The sequence below is a fragment of the Meleagris gallopavo genome, chromosome 14, assembly GCF_905368555.1.
Source record: "Meleagris gallopavo chromosome 14, MGAL_WU_HG_1.1, whole genome shotgun sequence".
NCBI lineage: Eukaryota > Metazoa > Chordata > Aves > Galliformes > Phasianidae > Meleagris > Meleagris gallopavo.
Genome location: NC_139417.1, coordinates 6,643,180 through 6,667,404, shown reverse-complemented (window position 1 = coordinate 6,667,404; position 24,225 = coordinate 6,643,180). Strand labels below are relative to the sequence as shown.

Genomic DNA, 24,225 nt, shown 5'->3' with positions numbered 1-24,225 from the left:
CTTTTCTGTGTACTTGAAGAATGTAAAACAACACTTGTGAGAAGCTGTGCAATCTACATGTCTTTAAATACGTGAATACTGTTTGACATACAGATAATATAAAAATCTGCTTAAAAAGAAATCTTCACTATAATGTGAAATAGCATTGCACTGATTTAACCTTGCAGCTTGCAAGCACGCACATTTATCTGACAAGAAAATGCTATGAGCAGAGTGAAGGTACAGTGAGCTAAACAGACAGTTAATCTTGGTTATATCTTCCTTCTCTGCTCAGGAAACAAGGGAGTTATTTTTAAATCTGCCCTTCCTGTATGTACTGAAAGAGTGATTTTTTTTTTTTTTTTAAACATGCTAGACAGAGCACAATACTTTCACATTAAATAATGAGCTCTTAATGCTGCTCTGAATTAAACGGACAGGATTGGACAGAAACCCTTCTTTATCCAAACAAGAATGGCTCCAATAATTTTTCCAGGCATTGACCTCTGCAGAGATTAGGTCATCCATGGACAAACAGAAGCAAAGCAACCTGAATGGTGGTTGGGGAGAGAAGCTCTGTGGGAGGTCTGCCACTGCGTTTCCCTTACTCAGGAATGGGGAGAATTACAGAGAAGAGCTCCTAATTTGTGTGAAACTTGGACTGATGCGAAGGCCTTTTGCAATCTTAACAGTTCAACTGTTGGGATTATCGGGCTGGGGGCTCTTTCTGCCAAAGGTGAGAGGTCTCAGCTCTCAAAGAGGAATTTAGGACGTGAATTCATGTCAGCTGCCATGCTGTGGTTTGCTGTAGCTCTGAGTTTGTGCAAAGGTAGAGCCAATACCAGCTCACAGAAACTTGGAAACTTCAGGAACGTTTAATTGGGTAAATAATTCTGCAGCTTTGGTTCTGAACCTAGACTGTGCAGTTAAGGTTTCATTAGACTCCAGCTTTTTTGTTTGTTTGTTTTGTTTTGTTTTGTTTTGTTAGAAGCTGAGGGAAACTGCCAGGAAGCTTCCAAGTGGAATCACAGGGTGAGTCTTAGCCTAGGCTGGGTTTTGCAGTAACATTCTCTAACCACAAAGCAAAAAACATCTGTATTGGAAGAACTGTCTGGATTATGCACTGCTGTGGTTGAGAATCAATAGAGAAATGTGATGCACGCTTGGCAGAGTCTCACTTGCATTATTGTACTGTAGCGTCTCCTTTCAGTGATTAATATTTATTTTTCCTTCTCAGTGTGCTGGGAATTAGTGCTCTTTTCTTTGTTGCTAAAAATAAGCAGGCAAGTTTATATAGTCTAATGTTTATCTGACATGAGAGTCAACTGTAAATTAATTTGTCTTACAGTTGCAGGTAGTTCTGAGGTTGTGTTCAGAACATGCCAGATACAAGTCTTGGCATATGCTCTCACCACAAACGTTTCATTTATCTTATAGTTCTCTGTCAGTGCCAGTTGATACCTGTGCTTTATTTCTGTGTGTTCCTGCAGCACATTCATAAGGGGACTTGGACCTTAATTTATCCATTGGTGCAGGTATTATTGCTGACTTTCTTATTTCTAACAATATAGAGAACATTAAAGGAATCTGAATTTATGTGGACTGTAACCTAAATAATTGAATTGTCTGGAGTCATCTGCATCTCCTTCTCTTGTGAAAACCCCTCTCATTTAAGTGTTGATGGAGGCAGGCGTTGACTTCCAATCTGGCAAAACTTCATCTGTTGCTTACAGTCAGTGAGACAACATAGGTATGAATGCTGATTTACCTGCTTGCTTGTTAACTTTTGAGTCAAAGGTGGAGAGAAAATTTGTAAGAGAGGTAAGAAAACAAAATCTAGCTACTGTGACTGGGTTTTCTATAATTTTATTGACTGGGGGAAGAGTTTCTGTTTGAATAAAATCTAATTGATTAATGCACATAAGGAAAAATGAACATTTGAAATGTTATTGTGGCAGACCAAATCACCCTCACTTTGGGGTTTGTTTTTTTCCAGGCCAATCAGAATGTGGAGATCCAAAGGGCCCGCCTGCGAGATGATATTAAGGAATATAAATTCCGAGAAGCCCGTTTGCTGCAAGACTACACTGAGCTTGAAGAGGAAAACATCTGTCTCCAGAAACAAGTGTCTGTCCTGAAGCAAAATCAGGCAAGTGTTTCAAAATAGTGAGCATTGCTCTCATAGCACTAGTTAATTCCTGTGTTGCAGCCTGGTTCCATCTCCTTGTTTGAACAGATACTTCTTTTCCATATGTATATTATTTTTGAGACTACAAACTCAAAAACTTCAGTACAAAGAGTTGTTCCAAAAATGTTGAAGCTTTTTCTGACTGTTTCTGCACAGTTGTGAGGCCATGTTGCTTTATTTTGAAGTCCAAATCCTTCCAACAAAGGGAAGGAAGGCCATGGAAGTAGAATTTTTCCAGCTGTGCTTTGTTACTTGGTTCAATCTTTTCTCTACACTTTTTTTTCAGTACTTACTACCCATTCTCCTCTACCATGTCAGTAACTGGATGTATTTCTGAACATAGATTTATGCTGCTGCTTAGTGCTTGCATTACCTGATCAGTTCTGTTCTTCTTCTCTTCTGGCTGCTTTCATTAAATGTGAACTGCAGATATGGTTACTCTGTGCTATCAGACCTTATCTGAAAAGTTGCAGCTGGGCTATCTTTGTGATCTTGGAAAAGAAAACTGCATTTTTGGAACAGTTCAGGAATTTCCCTCAGTTATCATTTCTGGAGATAATTAAATTAAACATAGTCTTTGGCCTGATTCACTATTTTTATGCTTCAGGTCCCTGTTCATCCCATTGTTTAAGCAAAATTCACTGTCCAGTTGAAAGACTAGTATAGTATTCCTGAAATGAAAGGATTTTGAGGTCAGCTGTAGTTTTAATACAATCTGTTGTGGCGAGCACTTAGTAAAAGTGTGTTTTTTTTTTTTTTTTAATTAATTCTCCTCCTGTGTTCTGATGGAAAGCTGCTCTGCCAAGCGAGGCTGAATGTACTTCACTTATTTCCATGTGGACCTTTGTCAGTGTTTACCTCTTTGACCTCACTGTGCCCCAAAGAAGGTTCCAGGTTGTGCCTGTTGTCACCTGCATATATTTGGTCTAATTAAGCTGACTGGGGTGCTGTGACATCATGTGGTAGGGATGAAGGAGCATTTATGCTCTACATGCAGACTAGAAGAGATAGTGATCTGATAAATTCTGGTCTATATAGCTTGTTGCTTTTAATTTTTACTATTTTTCTCTCATCCTTTTAGGAGAAGCAGGTGAAAGTTTCCAGCTCTGTGTTCATTTTCTAAAATAATATATTCAAGAATGCTGTCTCTCTGGGTTGAGCCAAATTTAACCTCAGATGCTATCTTGTCAGTTGCTAGTAATTACTGACTACTTTTGGTATTCTGGAACCTTTAAGAATATTCTGCAGTCTTAGATATTTGAGCTCAGTGGGCATATTTAGAACCTAGGGTTAATTTTTTACATGGCAGTGCAATATTTCGTTTTATACCTTGTCATTATCCTACTTGATGAATTTTATTAAGCTTTAATAATTTCACTGGCATAACTAGAAGAATCCATCAAGTTTTCCCAGGCTTAAGTTGCCAGACTGAATTAGCATGATTGGATCCTGTTTTTTAAATTGTGTGTTTCAGCACTTGTGCATATTGGCACCTGAAGTTTCTTTTATAGCTAGCAAAAAGTAGTCATATAATTTAGCATGGTTTTTTTGTTCAAAGTAAGGAAGAATATTCTTTAATCTTTTTTTTTTTTAAGAGATTCAAAAGCTTACACTGACGTTTGTGTTCATAATTTCAGTGCAAGAGAGGTTTAAAAAAAATGCAGTCTTACAGGTAAAAACTTACAGCATCCTGTAAAATGTCATTTAACTGTCTGAGTTGTAGCCCTGATAATTATGTGCTGCTGAAACAGTGATGGCAGAAATAATAGAACGTTGTATTTTGAATGTATAAAAGCAGAGTTTGATTGCTAGGTGTATCCCACCAGTGTTAAGCCCACTGACATACACTAAAAGCAATGCAGGAGAGAATCAGAAGCATAGCTTTGGGAGGCTTCGTTTCAGAAACGTTGAGACAAAATTTGTAGGAAGGCTGATCAGAGAATCTGTTAATCAAACATAAGGAAAGTTTGCATAATGTGCTAGAAAAGCCTGTTTTGTGATGCCTCTGTATCACACATTGCATCTTTCAGCTATCTTAATTAAGTTGGAGTCAATCAACTCAGTTGACAGTTTGCTTAGAAATATTATTCTATGATGTCTGTGAAGGGTAAGCAGGCAGTGACTACAGTTACAGTGCAGCACGAGACCTCAGAGAGAGAATTATTTCCTTCTCACCACATTCAGTGAAATCAAACATTCAGAAGTAAAAGTACTTGGTGCTTTGCAGGCAGACATTTTCATTAGCAGTTTTTTCCCCTACTTGTGTATCTGCAGGTGGAGTTTGAAGGTCTGAAACATGAAATCAAAAGACTTGAGGAGGAAACAGAATTTCTCAACAGCCAGCTGGAAGATGCCATCCGGCTGAAGGAGATCTCTGAACGTCAGCTGGAAGAGGCCTTGGAGACGCTGAAGACGGAGCGAGAGCAGAAGAACAACCTTCGTAAGGAGCTGTCTCACTATATGAACATCAATGACTCCATGTACAACAGTCACCTGAACATCTCTCTGGATGGTCTGAAGTTCAGCGATGAAGCCACGGAGCCCAACAATGATGAAATCATGAATGGGTTTGAACAAAATTGCCTCAGCAAACACAGCAATGGCAAGAACAACACATCAACCCCCAAGAAAAATGAAGGCTTCCCCCCAGCCCCAAGTCTGGTTTCAGATCTTCTCAGTGAATTAAACATTTCTGAAATCCAGAAGCTGAAACAACAGCTTGTGCAGGTAAGCATGTTCTCTAAACAACTGTGTACTTACAAATGAATGCTAGAGTTCATTCAGATTGGAAATTCAGTCTTCACAATATTTTAGGGGGGACACCTTACAGTATGAATTGTATTTCTGAAATCATTGGTTGCTTTAGAACACAGCTGTCTGAGCTTTTGGCTTGCTTGGCCCACATTGGGTGAAGAGGTATTGTTTTGGGCTGCATATCAAATATGTACTATAATTAATGTAGACAAGTGACAAAATCTCTTTTTTAATATATTTTTGATTAAAACATAAAAGAGGGCAACAAAAACATAAACTAGCTGGTTGGACCCCTATGCTTTAGAATTTGAAGATGTTAAGTGTTTGGCAGCGTAAAATCTATATTCTGGTATTTTTTAATTATTATTAAAAGAAGCTAAATTTGGTCATGTTTTGTTTGGTGGAATGTTAGAATGCAATATATGCTGTGTCCTCTACATTGCTTGTAGCAAGAAACTTAATAGTGTAAATATTTTGTTAAAAGATGGATAGCTATTCCAGTCACCTTCATCAAAAGGAGTTTTGCACAACCATATCTGTTTTCTGTAATTATTTCTAAAATTACAGGTTTTTAATTGGTGCCAAGCATTTCTGTGTTACGTATGTTATTTTGGGAGGTTGCAGAGCATGAAACCAAGTACATATTTCTGTTGCTGAGAAAAGTTTTAAGGTCATTTTCTATTTTTATTTTTTTTTAAGAGCCCTACTAGAAAAAAACATTGTGGAAAAATGGATTTCTTTCAAAATGAGAAGTTTCTGAGGATAATCTTCAAAACTTTCAGTATTTCTGAGGCTTTGCATTCTAGACTGTACTATGTTTGTGATAACTTTCTCTTTGGCCAATTTAGAAAATATTTTGATGGAACTCCAAGTTCCCATTCTTGACTAACTGTTTGCTGTCTTATATTTACTTGAAAATTTGTATTATAACAGTAAACTTTAGCTTATCTTCAGCTGTGAGCATATTTTTACAAAGAAATGCCCATTTTAGAATGAAAATAAGGTATTTGGGGAGAAACACAGCTTGGAATAGTTCCTTGGTGTTGTTTTCTTTTTTTCTTTTTTTTCTTTTTTTCTTTTTTCTTTTTTTTGGGGGGTACATGAAATAGCCTTTCCAGTAATGTGCACGTGATCAGGTTTCTGTAACCATGTGGACCTCGGCCTAAGTTGCTGTCTCTTAAAATAAAGCCACTTAAGTGAAAAGGTTTCCTTGACGTGTTGTCTCTGTTCATCTGTTTCAGATGGAAAGAGAAAAAGTGAATTTGTTAACGACGCTACAGGAATCTCAGAAACAGCTGGAAAACACACGGGGGGCCCTCTCAGAGCAGCATGAGAAAGTTGGCAGACTTACTGAAAACCTGAACGCAATGAAGAAGCTCCAGGTCAGCAAGGAGCGTCAGTCTGCCCTGGACAATGAGAAGGACCGAGACAGCCATGAAGATGGAGATTATTATGAAGTTGACATCAATGGACCAGAGATCCTGGAGTGCAAATACAAAGTGGCTGTGGCAGAGATTACTGACCTAAAAGAAGAACTTAAAAATCTTAAGGCCAAATACAAAGAATGTGAGTCTAAGTATGAGGAAGAGAAGAACAGATATGAGACCGAGAGCCAAGCTCTTACGGAAAAGATCGCGTCGTTAGAAAAATCCAGTAGGCATGATAGAGAGCAAGTAGCCAGACTGGAAAAGGAGCTGAAGAAAGTCAGTGATGTTGCTGGAGAAACACAGGGCAGTCTCAGTGTGGCCCAAGATGAACTAGTCACCTTCAGCGAGGAGCTGGCCAATTTATACCACCATGTCTGCATGTGCAACAATGAAACTCCAAACAGAGTGATGCTGGATTACTACAAAGAAGGCAAGGGAGGACGCAGTAGTCCAGAGGCCAAGGGAAGGAGGTCTCCTATTCTTCTCTCTAAAGGGCTGTTAACGATTGATCTAGGAAAGGCAGAGAATGGAAGCGGTGACAGCAGCCCATCTCCAGTGTCATCTCTGCCATCTCCCGTGTCAGATCCTCGGAAGGAACCGATGAACATTTACAACTTGATAGCTATAATCCGTGATCAGATCAAACATCTGCAAGCTGCTGTGGACAGAACAACTGAGTTGTCCAGGCAGCGTGTTGCCACTCAAGAACTTGGGCCAGTGGTGGACAAAGACAAGGAAGCTCTCATGGAAGAAATCCTGAAGTTGAAGTCCTTGCTGAGCACCAAGAGAGAGCAGATAGCAACTCTGAGAACTGTGCTCAAGGCCAACAAACAGGTCAGTGGGTCTTACAGATGTGATGGTTATAGGCTCAGGTCATAAGTACAGCAGAGTTTATCTTTGAGGACATACTGCTGTTTCTTAAACTCAGCGGAGCTTTTCTTCCTGATACCTGTAGGGAAGCAGGCTGAGAAGAGACAAGCTGTTTCAGGAGAGATACACAGCTGCACTACTGTGAAGCTGAGCACTGGAGCTGTAACTGGCTTTTGGCTGTCACATACTCATGAGAGTTTTTCTTTAGATATAGATTGAAGCTACCTAATGTGAATCATATCAGATTATGTTTAATGTAAGAAACATAAAATGAAGAAAAAACTTATTTTCTATTTGAAAGAATTCTAGAGTTCTTAAGCTTATGTCCTCTCTTAAATTGCAAAGTAAAATAAAGTTTTCCAAGATGAGCATGTGATACAAGAATGCAGTAAAAATAACAAGGTTGAAAGGTAAAATCAGTCTTTGGTGGTTGAACTGTGCCATGCATATTTGCAGGACAGCGGTGAAAATAACTTTGCTCTCTCCTCTGAAGTAATACAAGTACAGCATTGTGTAAGAAATATATATGTACTATCAGCTTTCTTTTTTACTGTATTTTAATATAAAGTTATCCCATAATGTAAGACAAGCAAAATGCTCTAAGTGCAAGTTATGGATGGATGTGTGTAATTATAGACATGCTAGACATTTTTGTTCTTTGTGTTGAAGTATGTAGTGCCTACTTTTATTTCAGTAGTTAGAGCTAGGCATTACTAAATGGGTACTCCATAACTTCCTAGATGCTGATGCATGTTGGTGGGAGCAGGATCCCCCCTATGTCCCATCTGTTTCCAGTGCTCGAAGATGAAATTTTATTTAATCTGTTCAAGAGAAGTTGACCAGAAGTTTAACATCCCAATACTAAGTAAATGCTTAATTATGTGAAGGGGTGAAGTGTTCCATTAACTGCTATGTTTCTGTTCTTCTTGGTAAATGATAGACTGCAGAAGTAGCTCTTGCCAACTTAAAAAGCAAGTATGAAAATGAGAAAGCTATGGTTACGGAGACGATGATGAAGCTGCGAAATGAGCTGAAGGCTTTGAAAGAAGATGCTGCTACCTTTTCTTCCCTGAGAGCAATGTTTGCTACAAGGTAAAGAATATCTGAACTCTGCAAAATATGTCATTCCTTGCTTGTGTGGGAACAGCTGAGCATCCTGGCCACAAGCAGCAAAGCTGCCCATGCAGTAAGTGGCCGGGTGGGGTGTCCTTTTCCACATTCATTGCTCACAGTGTTTGTCTGCAGTGTGTTCTTGTTGATGAGGAAAATGCTAGGATTATAGTGTGCTGCTACAAAACAGGAATTCGATGTGGGGTTATTTAAGTAATTTGAGTTATTGTCCCTATTGACCATTATCCCTGGTTCTTGAAGTCCTTAAAGCTGAGGACTGACATTTATCAATGCTAAATAAGTGCTTCTTATTCAGTGAAGATTTCACTCTGCTTGACCTGGAGCAATTAAGAAAAACAAACAAACAGAGATGCTGGCAAACACAAATGTACATTGTTAGGTTGTCTGATCTGCAGTTGGCATCTCTCATTTCATTTGCCACTGTGAACTCAACAGGGTCATCAGAACTTGCTTCTGCTCCTTAGTTGTGCTTTGTGGTGTTAGCAGATAATACATACTTGCTGACACATCACGCACTGTACAAGTGAGAAATTCATTTTGATTTATGTGTTGCTCACTGCTACTGCCATTGATTTCTTTAAAAATTGACATGTTTCTTTTTGAGAAATGTTGAAGTAGCAAACTTATTACAGAATGCAGCTCTCACAGCTAAGGAATGTGCAGTTGCCTCCTGTGTGCAGAGAATCCTAGACACCAAAGCAAACAAACAAAAAGAAAACAACAACAAAAAAAAGAAATTAAAAAAAAAAAATCTTCATCTAAAAGTTGTCTGTCCCAGCTTAGTGACGTTCACGAGGACACCTCTAACAATGTTCCTGTGCCTGTACATATGTACATATAACAACACTGCCTGAAGGAGATGGAGAAAAGAGGGACTATGAAGGTGAATTAACCTAGACACCTGCTTTTAAGATAACCCAAAGGAATGGGACAGTCTGAATATGCTGTATGCTGTGTGGTTGTCTGCATTCTCTTAGTGCATGTGTGTAAATACGTTTTTAAACGTATAACGTTTTCTTTCTATCATCTGCTAAGAAGCACCACAATAAGAAATCACAAGGATGTTTGTAATCATTCCTGAGGCTTTTCTGTATCTTTTTTTGTGGAGGTGGTTCTGCAGCAGCACGAATGTCCCTTGAGTGACCACAGGCTTCCTGATGATTCAGTCTTCCTCAGCAATATCTTTGTGTATGAGTAAGCATGGAAAGTAGAAAAGTAAGCTAAGGAAGCTGAAGATGGAGTTGTGGCACCTCATTATGCTGGAGAAAGCAAAGCCCTGCACAGCATGCGTTTGTCCTGCTCTCCTTTTCTGGAGCGTGATCTAATATGCAGAACTTGCAATCTCTTTGTTAGCTGTAGATAGCTTGAAGCTGAGAGGAAAGGAAAAAATACACTACTGGCTTTCAGTTATTTTTCCTAGATGCAGACAGCTAGCTGCCTGTGTCTTTCTACGTGTTAATTCTGCTGCCTCAGTGGGTTAGTGTGAATGTGGTTTGGAGAGGAAGTATTGTCAGAGAAATACGAGAGGAATCATTCTTTCCCTGCCTTGTTTCAGTGTGCTGTCATCTAGAGGTCGATTTTGTCCTTTTACTGAAAAGGGTTCCACGGCATGAGGAGGGCAGAATAGAAGTTCTTGTTAAAGAGAGAGACTGAAGAGCTCAGTGCCAGAGTTCTTGCAGGGAGCTGTGTGTGATTAAAGGCACTGTCTAGGAATGCACAGCCGACTCCCCTGCCTAAATGAACAGTTAGCATTTCTGAACTTCTGTTCTACATAGTAACTGTAGTGAAAGCAATCAGAGGCCAAGAGAAAATCAGGACTCAAAAAGCTGAGGATGGAATGAGTGGAGACCTCTTCCACTGACCTTTCATCTTGTGAGCACTTGTGTTGCTGGTCACTGCAGCTGGGCCTTTGTACTCTGCCTCTAGCCTGCTGCAGAGAGCGTGAGGAGCTGCTGATTGCTTGCTGCGTGCCTGGTGTTTCAGTAGCTCTCAGGACTTACTGCTGCAGGAGGAGCACCGTCACTCCTTTTCTCCTTGACCTCTGGTCAGGGAGGTTTAGTAGCCTGATGGTTGGCTGTGAGCATTTCTTTGCAGTGGCTGCTTCATATGAGCCTTCATTTCAGGTAAGGTAGGGAAGAGGTATTCCTAGGTGCTTGGGCAAAGATGACTCCAAAACAGTTTTTGAAGTTGATATTTAAAGAACACCTAAAATCGAAAGTATTAACAGCCCAATTTATTTCTCTGCCATTGCAAACAGCTAATGGAGCATCTATTAAGCGCCGTCAGTCTCGTTCCTGCTCTGGCCAAGAGGTTCCTATCAGCAGAGATGAGTAACAAATGGTGGGGCAATATCCTGTCGGATAAATTCTCAGAGGTCCCTTGCCCCACCATACTCATTTCAGTGCTTTATGTTTGACTGTGGGATGAAGCAGACAGCTGCATACATCTGTATTTTCCACAGGAAATCAACCACTTTGTAGGATGCAAGAGAATTGTAACAATAATGTGAGTTGAAGATTGAGCGTGAATAGAATAACTGACCTAATTTCCTTTTTAAACTAGAGTAATCCTACTAATGTGACAATGCTGCCAGCTATTTTTAATAAGTAATAAAAATGCAGTAAAGACCTGAGGCTGGAGACAAAGGAAGGCTTGCAAAAGCCAGATTAATAGCTTCCAGCATAAAAGGAGCTATTGAGAGACTGTTGGGGCATTCTAGACAACACCGGAAGCCTAAAATTAAGCTGTCACACAAAGGAATAAATCAAGATATGCACAATGTACTATGGAAGTGCATTCAATAGCTCTGCTGCAGAAGTCCAGATTTTCTTAATCAGCACACCTCTCCCTGTTGTATGTACAAACGGGCTGAAAGCACTGGGGGCTGGTTTCAAATCCGCCCGATAGAGCTGGAAATGGAATTTACCTGCTTAATGAGACTGTAACAGCTCTTGTCTTACAGTCTCTGTATTGCAATCAAATAGTTTGGTATTTTGTTACTAAATTCTTCAGGAAAAAAAAAGATGCAATAATTACTCGATCCAATAAAAAACTCGAAGAGAAGTTAACTTTTTTTTTTTGCTTTACCTTCTTGAATAGGTTTGCACTTGCTAACAGGGGTCCTCAGTGGTGCAAAATGTAAATGAACAGCAAGGCCTGATGCATGTTAGGGTGTGAGGGTTCATTAGGGTGCAGCCTTCGGCTTCATTACAAGGTATGCATAGGTATGTCTTTCTCTTTCATGGATGCCACCTGGTTCCTGCGCTTTACCTGTTATCTGAAGCAGCTGTTTGAAAGAATATTTCTCAGTGTTTCTTAAAACTCTTCACACAAAATAAACAAAATAAATTATGGCTGTCTTTCTGAACCCTGTAAGGGTGAGGTTGATCTCAGTACAATTAATCATATAAGAACTAGATTGTTCCAAAGTGAGTTTTCAAGGCTGTCTCTAAAGTCAACAGACAGAGACTGCCACTTCCCAGGAACGATTAATCAGAGTGTAGAATAAACATCAGAGGGCACTGGCTGAGTCCTTATTGAAGTTCCTAGATCTATTCCTTGATAGCAGAGGAGAACTCTGACTGAACCTGCTTTAGCAGGGAGGTTGGACTTGATGACCTCAGAGATCCAACCCGTATGATTCTGTGATCTTCACCCCTCTGCAAAAAGATAGGATTCTGTAGTTTGCTATTCACTTTTTCTGTTTCCTTTCCAGAGGCTGAGAACAAGCAAGGACAATAAGAGAACAGGCATTTCTCATTCCTCTGAAATAAAGATAAAACACTGAGAAATCCTGCAGAAGCCCGAGGTTTTTACAAGCAGAGAACAAATGTGCCCTGATGTAACTAATGGCTATCCCCATGCCCTACTGTTTTCATAAACAGTAAATAAAGGGAGAGACAAGCTTGGCAACAAGTCAGCAATGAGGAGCAAGTGGCAAATGTTAGAATGTACTGGAAAGAGTGTCAGGATGTAATATGAGATGAAAATTGTGAACTAGTGAATGTGGTGAAGAAGCAAAGCTATGGCTACAAGAAACTAGCTGCTCTTTATTAATGGAGAGTTTTTCAAATGACTAAACTGTGTCAGATTGCTTTTTCCAACTGTCCAAAGTATTTGGGAAAGTATTCCTGTGTTCTTGATCATCAAGGGGCTGCAGAATATAAAGGAACTTAAATTCATGCAGATAGCAGTGCAGTCCTCACAGGATTGAGAATATAGCTAAAGGGGCTTCATGCTGGACTCCACACAGTAGAATATTGAGCTTGTCTAAAAATATCCTGTAGGATAAATTCTCAGAGGAACCAGACATTGAAAATGGGACTTTGAAAATTTCCAGAGTGGGATTTTCAGACAGGAGTAAGAGTTTGTGTCCTGTTCCTGCTGCTCAACCTGGAGCTAATGAAGGATGACTGGAAAGTCTGGGCTGCGACATGAGGGCAGGACCGAAGCATTCAGCTGTGTTACCCACAGAAGAAGACATAAGTAATATCTTATTCATAGTGGTTGATGCCCTGTGCCTGCCTGTCATTGTTTAAAGGCATTTGGATAATGGATAATGCCCTTAACAGAATGACTAAACTTCTGGTTAGCTCTGAAGTGGTCAGGCAGTTGGACTGGATGATCCTTGTAGGTCTTTTCCAGCAGAACTATTCTTAATAGTCATGTTTATACCACTAATATAACTATAACACTAACTCTAGACTCTACATAGCATGAGAATTAAAATGCCTAGTGCAAGTAATACTGGATATGTCAGCACTCAGCCTTGGTGAAGGCATTCCTTGTAGATAAACCCCAGACCTGGGTTGCAGCAATGAGTTCAGTCTTCTCTCAGATATCTTTCAAAGTAACTCTGTCCACCCCTCGAGTTCCTGGTGCCCTGGTACTTTGTTTGGAGGCCAGTAATGCTGAATGTTGAGCAGAGCAGAACACAGGAGATATCCCTGTGCTGTAGGTATTCGGGGTAAAGATGATGCCAGCTTTTGGCATGCAGCTTGTCTGCCCTTTGTTTTTAATCAAATTACGAAGTAGGTCACTTGAAAATACCTTATATGGAAATACCACGGCAGCAGCTATTTGTATCTGTAGTCAGATGTAGCCATGTAGTTGTTTGGCTTTGTGTACAGTGTTGATAGGAATGGAGAGTTCAGGATTAGTCTTCATCTTTTGCTACCCCCTTCAGTGAGGAGCTGGGAAAAATGTCCTGCCAGGGTGATAGTTCAGAAATTGCTTCTAATCTAGTAGCATAAAATCATTAGTTTTGTCTTCTAAAATAGGTCTAAACAAAAAAAAAAAAAGAAAAGAAAAAAAAAAAGTTTTCTTTTGAATTCTAGAAGAGGGAATTTGCCATAAAAGTTTATGATCTGTCCTTGAGAGTTTTTATCAGTGGCAGTTCAGAGCAGTACCCAGCTGTGTGGGGCTGACTGTTCCTCCTCTGTGCAGGAGTGCAGGACACAGTCCTTCCCACATGTTTCAAATTATGAGAGATTTATGGTTTGATTACTTCCTCTAATAGCTTTTACTAATGAACATTGATTACACATGGCTGATTGTAAACATTTTAGAAAACTATAGCTGGTTATCAATTATATTCTGTTTACAGTGCAGATGTCAGTGATACACACACAAAGGCTATAGATTTATTCTTTTCAATGCACAACTCAGATGAGTTTTTAATGCAAGGCGTTGAGGCAGGAATTGCCAATGAGGAATTTACAATGAGTGAAGTTTCACCAGTCCTACTTGTACCTGCTTATATGTATAGCTACATGTAACCCTCAGCTGGCTAACCCTGAGGTGTTCTTTCTTCTGCCTTCATCAGGATTCATGCTTTGAGTCCACGCAGTACAACTGTGCACATGAAGGCAAGAGATGGGCTTAGTGTACTTCCCAAAGTCGTTCAGATGCTGGCCTAGTGGAGGGCCAGGGTCCTGCAGTTGGAGCTGGGTGAATTTTCTGTGTAGCTGAATTGGGACTGGTGTGTGCAACAAGCTTGCTTGCCTGGAACAGGCTTATGTAGTGTTTTTTTTTAATAATTATGCTTTAAAAACTTTTTTTAGAAACAAATGTATATATATATTTTTAATGGATATGCAAATCCCTATGCAGTGTGAGTTCTTCTGGGGAGATCAGGTTGGGTAGGCTAGGTGGGGTGATAGTTATGATTGGTAGTTCCTGAAGGCTTGGTTTGGTGGTGTGATGGATTGGAGGTTGGGGTGGATGATCTTAACAGTCTTTTCCAACCTTAAAAATTCTATAATGCTCAGGTTTAGCTGTTTTCTGTTGTCTATATATAGTGACAACCCTCAGTTTTCTGTCTTTTTGTGGTGAGCTCGTGGCAAGTCTTTTTTTAAACCTTGGCCTTGCAGTTAACTATCTAAATAGTATAAGCTGTAAACCTTGTCCTCGGCCCTGGACCTTGCAGGAGTTCATCTGCATCTGCCACCAAAACAGAGCAGAAGGTCGCCTTTGGAGGGGAACATGAAGGAAAGAAAGTGTTAAAATCGTCTTTAATATTAATTTCTAGCTAATGAATCAGTTTGGAAGCAGGTGGCTAATACCCCTTACAGCTGAACTCACTCACTATTCATTTACATGTCACTTTAACTGCTGCTCTACTAACACATAGGGAGTTTAAATCTTCTGTGCCTTAATTTCTTATGTAGGCTGACAGCTTAATCTCTCCGTGTAGAAATGAGAGCAGTCGATGCTCTGGAAGCCTCCTTCAGTCACACCTCAGTCTTGCTTTCTTGGAAATGGTGTTATGGGCCTCATACTGACTGCAGAGGAGGGGGGAGAAGTTTAATTATATCCAGGTGCCTTACATCACTTATTTGCAGAAAGATCTTGAGTCAGTAGTGAGTTCAGCTATAAATGGTACCAACTATGATACATGCTGAAGTTTAAAGAAAATAATATGTAGAAATATTATGGCACTTGTCAGAGGTGGTGATTTGCAGCTTTTGAAAATGAACCAACTCGTTATATTTGTCAAAAATTTGCCTTTGAATAGTTTTAGAGGATTTTGCTTTTTCCCATCACAATATTTAATGTTCAAAACTCTTATTTCCTCTGTGTATATATTTGTTTTTGTTGGTGGTGGTCTTTAGAATCGAGTATGTATTTCCTTAAGTTCTTTGTTCTGTTGTTCTAATTATCAATCCCAAGAAAATAGGCAACATCAAAAGATTCTCTTCAGTATCCACTTAAAAACGTGAATGTGTTCACAACGCAGCACAGCAGCCTTATGCTCATTTCATATTCTTTAAAGCGTGAGAGCTCAATTATATTTTCAAAAGTGGTTTTAAAACAAAGGTACTTTGTGTTCTGATCTTCTAATGATTTTGCATCGAGTCTACAGCTGGGAAGTAGGTGAGCACATTGCACGTGAGACTGTGACAAGGAAAGATATTTTACTGCTATATCTGCAAAGCAGAAATACAGCTACATGTACCACAGAAGCACGCTGTAGTGGCTGCTGCTACCACGGGTAGCTCTGCACTGAGCAAAGCGGCTCTGAAGGCTGCGTTGTGCTGCAGTGCCTGGGGAAGCTAACTTCTTGTGTGAGGGAATGAAATGGGGAGTGGGCGAGGAGCAGAAGTAGGGCACATCCCCCTGCACACATTGCCTCTGCTCTCCCATCCACTTTTCAATCCTCACCTGTTCGGTTCAAAGGAACTGTTGCAGTGTTTTGCATTATCTATTGTTCCCCTGACTGAGGGCAACCACGCTTGCACCAGGATAAGGTTTGCTTTTGAGGCAGTTTGTTTCATCTCACTTAAAGATCAGGAAAACAGATTCAGGATGCACAAAGGTGTGCAGCCATAGTAGTTAGACTTCCTGCCTCTCCCATGTCCTCCCGCACGCAAAACAACAGTTATTCAGGTATAGTAAAAAGTTGCAGCTGTTTGTATGCTATTGATAACACTCCCTTTTGTTGCTCAGGAAGGAAAAGCTGCCTTCATAGAGTTGTATGGAAAAAGGTGATGGAGGCATTTGACGTCCTGCATGCCTCATTTTTCAAGGCAATCATTGGATGTTTTGAACCTTTGCACTACATAAAGTGTGTCGAGGTAGTGACTTGGTACAGTAAGTTTCTGGAGACAAATTCATGGCTTTAATTATAGCTCAGCTCACACACCAACTACTTTATGACTTCTAGACTCTGTCAGGTGCCCGTCCATGCTATCAGGTTTGGCACAAGTGACCAGGATCAGCACTTTTTACTTAGAATGTCACAAGAGCGTGTAAAAACTGGAGGGAAACCCAACAGCCCTCAGCCTCCTGTCTTTAGTCTGCACCTCGTTCCAACCCACAGATGAAAGAAATGCATTTCTACCAAAGTAGAGCAGTAGGGCACAGGGCGAGCTGTGATGTTATGAGCCCTGCCTTCCTGCAGCCCCGGCCTCATTTGAAGCTGGTGCCAGGTGCCACCTTCCATAAGAGAGCAGGGAGGGCTGGAATGGCTGCAAGACGTATTTTTCCTCTTCTCAGTCTTCCCAGGGCTATTCCTACACGTCTTCCTCTCTGCTTGTACTCACAGAGGTGCATGGACTTGTTTTGCCTTGTGATGTCCCTCTAAATCTGAAGAGGAAACAACAAGCAATAGGATTGTAGCACGTTTAGGGTTCCTGTTTTTTTGTTATTGCTTTGTTGTTTTGTTTTTGCTGTGCTCACCATTAACTCACATAGGGTTTCCTCTGTGGTTCAGCAGCATGCAGAGATTTGTGTGGAGGTTCCTGCACACAACAGCCCTAAACTCACATCCTTCTGCTAGGCTAGGCTACGTTGCAGTCTGCAGGTTTTACATACCCGTTTCTGGTTTACTGTATAATCTCCATATGTGTTCCAAAATAAAATTCAGTCTTTTTCCTTTCCCTTGTTCTCTTCCCAAGAAAAAATTGGTTAAGGATAAGGCCTAATCCTGCTGCTTGAAGTCAGGGAGAACAGAGTGGGGGACTTCATTGTATAAGCACAGCTGACAAATCTGCATGTGAATGTGGTTTTATTCAGTGTGGGTGTTTTGGGGTTGTTTTTTTTTTTTTTTTTTTCTCCAGTCTTCTTTATGTTGTTTAATGATGGTAAATGTCCCGTAATCTCAGGGGTTTTTCCATTTTGGCATTAAAAGGAACTTCTTTGCAGATATTATTGCTTTTATGAAGTAGTTGTGTTTTACAGATGTGGCCATTGTAAATTCCAGCTGGTGCCTATGATTCTCTTTCTACCCATGTTTATAATTCTTCTGTGTGCAGCAAATGTGCATTTATGTACATGTAAAGATAGACACTTGTAAATTGGTTGTGGTGCACCGTGCTAGCTAAGTAGTTTCCAAGCAGGCATCCTTATGGTCTCCCCTGAGGGGCTCCAGTAACACCCAGTTCTGTTGTTTAATTGGGTCAAAATTAATTTTGGTGGTAAAAACTATCATATAAAAGCAAATTGCTGTAGAAAAAGCAGTAATAAAATACTAATTATAGTTTTTTTTACACCAGGAGACAGAGTAGATTAAACTAAAATTATTAAAGATGCATCTTTATAACAGTGCTGTTCAGTCTCCATTGGGAATTGGTTCGTGTAGTCCCTGGGTGACTTAACAGCCTGTGAAGCACAGGGGCTGTGAACAGCATTAATAAGCACTCTGGTAATGGCCATATTACAGCACTCCTACTGCTCCCCTCTGACTCCCTTTGCTGCCTGAAAGTTAAAATGGATGTGGTCTCCGTGTAAGTGGAGACAAAAGGAAATTGCTGGCATTATGTGTGTGCGCTGTGTTGGGCAGATGGGCTGTAGGACATCCTGCACATCTTATACAGGAGTTCTTTCACACCAGGCTCCATACTTCAGTTATCCAGGGACACCCTTCGTTGTGCTACCCCGAAAGGCGTGAATGTAAGTGCTGTGTGGGACTGTAAGAACCCCACTGAAGCTAGTTGTGATTTCCACAAGTTGAATGAAGTTCCTATTTAAAGCTGTATGCAAGCTTTAACACAAGATTATAAGACTGTGCTGATATCTGCCAGGCACGAGGGATTCGTGTTTTGTGGATGGAAAGGGGATTGCTAAAGGTTGATGTATTTCATTGCAGATGTGACGAATATGTCACACAGCTGGATGAAATGCAGCGGCAGCTCGCAGCAGCTGAAGATGAGAAGAAGACTCTGAACTCCTTGCTTCGGATGGCAATCCAGCAGAAACTGGCACTGACCCAGCGCCTGGAGCACTTGGAGCTGGACCACGAGCAGTCCAAAAGGGTGCGCACAAAATCTGCTTCCAAAGCCAAGAGCAGTAACCCTACTGTAAGTCATATTCGCTCTTGTGGAGACAGGCCTGAAGGATCTGTCCTTAATAACCAGGTGTTTTGTAGCGAAAAATATAAAATCTATTGTGACTAGGAGAGGTGTGTAGAAAAACCATATGATGCATCTTATTTTATGCTGTAATTGTCAGCGTAAATCCCCACTATCTAATGTCGCGGTGAGTTGGCTTGTACTAGTAAGTTGTTAAACCAGGTAATACAAGTTGTATTATGGTGGTCTTAACTGTAACTAATTCGTAAGTACGGGGATGGTATTAACAAGTTAATGGTGGAAAGGAAGTAGCTTTTTCCACAATTAACGTGTGTGGGTTTTGCTGGTTATGGTAAGTGTTAAGAGTACACCTGATATATTCTATCTGGTGTTACTAATTGTAGTTTGTATAGCACAAATGTGATCCTTTCTCCAGGGTTGCAGCATACTTTAATAAATGCTTTCACAGACAGAAATGAACAGAAAACCTCCCTTGCTGCTGTGGCTAGAAGTGGTGAAAAGCAAGTGTTCAAATTCGAGTTACGTCTTGAAAACAAAGAACGTTTTGAAACCAGAACCAAAATTAAATAATTTGTCCGTTATGGCAGATATTAAGAACTTGCAGTTATATCACCACTTACCAATGTCCTAAAGCTTTTATAGGCCATAAAAGCTAGGAAATATATGGTAGGATACGTGATTTACACTCTGCTTCCCTCACTTCGGAGGGTTAACCAGATGAAACTTGCACATTTATATTAAAAATATGCAGTATTTACCCCCATCTGGTATAAAAGCTAAAAGTTTGAGAATTGGGATCCTACCCAGTAGGCAGTTCCACTTGAAGTTATGCTCTGGAAAAGTCCCGTGTCCTGGACGGATCTCTGTGGTGTCCTGATGCTCCTTGCAGCTTGGGAAAGGAATCTGTTTGATGTATTACTGTAGCCACACGACGTATCTGTGTAGAATTAATGTGACTATGGTCTAGTATTGTTTTTCTCAGCTTTCAGTATTAATCCAAACAGGATGATGCTTCAGAGCTCTGATCATTTTTTAAATACACAAACGATGTTGCATTCCTTATGCAAGAACATGTTCCACAGGGCTCTACATTATAGGCACAGGAAATTGAAGCAGATCACCCACTAATAAATATTTATGAGGTAGCTTAGTAAACATATTAATCTTTAAAAACAAACAAACTTTAGTCTGCTGTTGAACTTCTAAGAGGCCTTTTTAGCCACTTAATTTAAAAATGGTTGAAAATACAAAAGTGTACTTCATAATTGGTGCCTATATGGAAGATCAAGATTGAAAAAGTTGTTTCTAAAATTGTGGAAAATCTGTGGAGCACAATAAGGCACGCTTTTTTTCCCCTTCAAACCAGTTTTCAAGTGCCTAGCCTCAAACTTTATTTTAATGTAAAGCCCTGTTCATTTTGTACTCTTTCAAATAATTTTGTATGCCTATAGTAGTTCTTAAAAGCAAGGCGAGACTGCACAGCTGTCTGCTTGGTAGTCCTGTTTTATAAAGCCATTCCGAAATTCCCGCTGTGGCACCGCCTCATCTCACTGCCATTTCTTATAGATGATCAGCAGCTTGCTTCCTCTGCATTGCCACTCTGCCTATAAGTAGTCAGGAGATATCACAGTACTCATATAAGGTAATAAGGAGCACAGCTTGTTTTCCCAGCGAGGGGAAACCGCTTGGGATTTTGGCTTCCCAGATATTAGAAGGAAAAAAATAAAAATGAAGTCCCATACAATGAGACTTCAAACCAATGGAGTTGTGGAAAACTTGCTATGAAGCCGAGAAAGGACGAGGATGCCACAGCCAAATGCCAGAACTGCATTTCCCAGTATTGAGAGCTGGGGGAAAACCCAGGTTTGTTAATTCTGCTATGTTGCTCAAACAGCACTGCTTGCGAAGTTGGCACAAATAGCAATTCTGGCCTTAGAAAATAGGCCCTGTGCATCTGATATTACTTTTTTTTAGAAAACACTGAGTTCTCCTGAATTTCAGCTTTAATAGTGCTAAGTAGCAGGTTTGATATTTTAGAAGCAAGGCATCTTTTAACAATTTTCAATCCTGCTTTTCTCTTCTTTGCTGCACAATCTTCCAAAAGGCCTTTATTCTTCTCATTCCTGCATTAAGTGTAATTTAAAAATACTTGGTAAAGGAGGCATTGGCTTGCTTACCTTCTCTGCTTCAATAGAAACAGAAGTTTGCTTCCACTATGGTAGGGAGCTGTAATACATTTCTCACTGTGTCCGTGTCTCTGATTGCAGTATTTTCACAAAATACTGATGGCAAAAAAGTAAATTTGAGAAACTAATTGAATTGATAGGTTTTTTTCAAATTAGCTGCAGTTTTCTAGAAAGATTTCAATGTTATGGTGGCTATTACTACAGGTCTTAGCTCACGCTCTTCAGTTCCAAGCAGAACAATTTTGCTATCAGCACAATAGTCCTCCTTATCATTCCTACCTTCTTTCATTTCTGTGGATCTATAAATTAAAAGACAAACCCCACTGCTATTTGAGCTTGTTAAAGTCATGGTTAAACTTTTTCTAGCGTCTATTATAATTTAAAAAAAGAAAAGAAATGAGCCATGGTGGTAAAGGTGACTTGATCCTGCTGTTTGTATTTTTAGATAATGATTATGTTTAAGATTGAGGCTTGTAATTCCTGATTAACCATTTCTTAAAATGTATGTTTGTTGTAAGTCTTTCATTTCACTTCCAATGGGTTGGGCTAAAGCATGAAAAATTTCTTAAGCCGTCACCTACCTCTGCAAGCAGGCTCTTCTGAATGATGTTCTCTGCATTGGCCTGCATGACACACTGACCTGCATGTTTCTGGAAAGTGTTTCTTGCACATTTATTGCTGTTAACTTGTGCTTGAACAGCAAAGCTTTATTCAGTACTTGTAAGAAACTTTCTTTCTGCAAAGCTATTGCTTCCAGGCTAAACTCATAAAGCACTGTTTCATCAGCTTGGAAAGCATCTTTGAGCTGAAGTCGCTGCTTCAACCCCAGCAAGCTAACAGACTCCCTCAACAACTAACCTGCTATGGAGCTTTTGCAGCACGTTGTATTAAGTTGTCAGTTCTATGAGAAATAAACACTGTTTTTTTTTCTAATGCTATTTTATTTTTTTTCCATTTTTCAGCTGTAGAATAGTCCATGGAGAAGGCCTTTCCAACAGTGCAACAGCATTTCTTAGCCTCTTTCATTATGGTTATAAGTGGTAGCCCATTGCACAAAGAATGCAAACCACTGCCCCGATCCTAACTTTTGAAAACACCTTTCCCTGTGTACTACCTGAAACTTTCCTTTTATGTCTCAAGCTATAAAACAAACAAGCTTTACCTATAAGTGCTGCTGCAGTAAGAAAACTTACAAGTGCTGAAGAAACCTACTTCAAATGTAACGACCACCACGTTAGTTTATGATCTACTAGAAATGTTTGGATGGGGGAATTTCTTATTTCATTGCAGACGCTCATTGTTCATCTGATCATTAAACCTGTGCACTTTTGATATTTTGATATTTTTCTTTAGCTTCTTTAATTCCTTATGTAGAAGAGTTTATATAAATGCAGTGGTTTGTGCTCATAGTTCCTCTCCAACTTCGACTTCTGATGGTTGATTTCTACATCAGCATGTGGCAGAGATTTTTTTTTTGGCTCTAGATGTGTTTAGAAAAGAGTTTCAACACAAAACAGGAGCTCTGCTAAACTATATGTGTGCTGTGCTTCAGCAGCTTTTTATTATTATGAAATGTTAAGCTTTATATGTTTAAATTACTGATTTTTTTTTTTTTTTTTAACTGCCATATTCATTAAGAAATCCAGGGTATTCAAATTCTGGGGTTTTTTTCATATTGTATTATTATTCTTAGGAATAGTTCAATGTAACAAGAAGAAAACTTGACTTTGCTCTGGTTAAAACAGTAATAGGCACTTGAAAAGTATAAAATAAGTAGTATTACCTATAAATTCCAGAATTCCTGGGTTTTAGGAAGTTGAAGTATTAATGATTAACAGAATTTTATACAACTGTACCAGTTAAATTCCAAATTGGAATTGTTTTGTTACTTTTTCATTTTTATTGTGCCAAATTATGGTACATCTAGAAAGAAAAATTCTAAAGTTGTCAATGATAGGGTGTTATCTATCAGCGCCTTCTGTCATTAATTATTGCCAGTAGTGCCTTTAAACATTTGAAGGGAGAACCTTAGAATAGCTTCGTCTATACAAGAAGAAACGGAATGGCTGTTCTGGAATTTAGCGAAGACGTGGAGCAATAAGTGCAAAGTGAACTCCCCTTTCGCACATTTTTAATGGCTAGTCTTACTGTACTAGAGGTGGTATATTCAAGGAATTGTAAAAAATTCTGTTAGTCAATGATATTTCATCGTGCAAATCCTTACAAATTCAGGGGAAGAGAGGGAAGAGAAAAAAACAAAACCGAAACAAACCCGAATCACTTTGGGAAGCAAACGGACTCATAGCAAACAAACGGGCAAGATGTAGAAACGCATTTGTGTAACAGTACGGAGGACGTTTCGGGAGTACTGATGTTATGTTAGCTTCGTATGGTGGTGGATGCAGTTAACCATAGTATTGTTTGCAAATGTGAGCAACGGAACATGAATAACTTCTCTTGCATGTTATATCTAATCATTGTGATTTCAGGAAACAGAAACAGAGGAGTGCATCACCAAGCTGTACCTGCCTCTCGGGTGCTGTTTGTTGAGGCTGATGTGAACGATTAAATTGGTATTTGCTGGGGGAATTCCCCCTCCTCAAAAAAAAAATACAAATTGAAATAATATTGACAGTAGGGAAAAGATTTCTGTTTGCTGGAAAAAAAAAAAAAAAAGAACAACATTATTATTCCTAGATGTGGGGACTTATATTTCCATCTTCTGTTACAGTATTGATTCATAAGAAATATTGTTGCATTTAAAATTACTACATTTGTATGTGGGTATTTATTTGAAATGATGTCGAAGTACTGTATTATGTTCTATGTGCATTACCTTTTAGTGGTGGATTGGTCTCCATTTAATGTCCTATGCATGTATTCTTGCCAAGTAACCTTTACCCAGATCTGAAAAAAGCGGTTGTTAAAGAGACGACGTGGGAACTGATTCTTAAAAGTATCACTGTGTGTTAATTGGATAACCTTAGGAGGCATAGAGGGAAAAATGTTACTTCCAAATTAATACAAAAAGTGTTAATGTAGGAAAGCAATCTGCCTGCGTAAAGGTAGTCACATTGGCAGTATCAATAAAAGAGAAAAGGAATCACGTTTTCCGCTTGTGCTTTTTGCTTTCTTGTATTTTTAAGAAGGCACCGTGCTGATTTGTCAGCTTTCCTAAGCTATTTTCACAGTGGAATTAAATGAATACACTTATCTGAGAGAAATGGAGAACTGACAGCTAAGTTTGCTGCAAGACTGCAAAATTAATTCTTTGTGCTCGTATCTGAGGATGCTGCATCAGAAGCTGCGTCCTCAGCGCAGCTCCGTGTTCCCAGGATTGGTGCTGAGGGAGACGGGCTGAGTCTGTTCCACTGATAGAG

At 39.6% G+C, this 24,225-nt stretch overlaps 1 protein-coding gene across 3 annotated transcripts in view; it reads left to right on the top strand.

Moving 5' to 3' along the window:
- Positions 1 to 23,952, top strand: part of BICD2 (BICD cargo adaptor 2) — a 79,311-nt gene extending 55,359 nt beyond the window's left edge. Inside the window, exons 3-8 of one of the 3 annotated variants that reach the window (XM_085236052.1) lie at positions 1,976 to 2,128; positions 4,442 to 4,894; positions 6,163 to 7,182; positions 8,159 to 8,310; positions 18,437 to 18,602; positions 21,808 to 23,952. In XM_085236052.1, coding sequence (XP_085092178.1) covers positions 1,976 to 2,128; positions 4,442 to 4,894; positions 6,163 to 7,182; positions 8,159 to 8,310; positions 18,437 to 18,602; positions 21,808 to 21,813 — 1,950 coding nt within the window. In that variant the 3' untranslated portion in view covers positions 21,814 to 23,952. Of the gene's footprint in view, positions 1 to 1,975; positions 2,129 to 4,441; positions 4,895 to 6,162; positions 7,183 to 8,158; positions 8,311 to 18,436; positions 21,175 to 21,807 lie in introns of those variants that run through there. The other 2 variants (XM_085236051.1, XM_085236050.1) reach the window with 2 other exon arrangements.
- Positions 23,953 to 24,225: the final 273 nt, after the last annotated feature.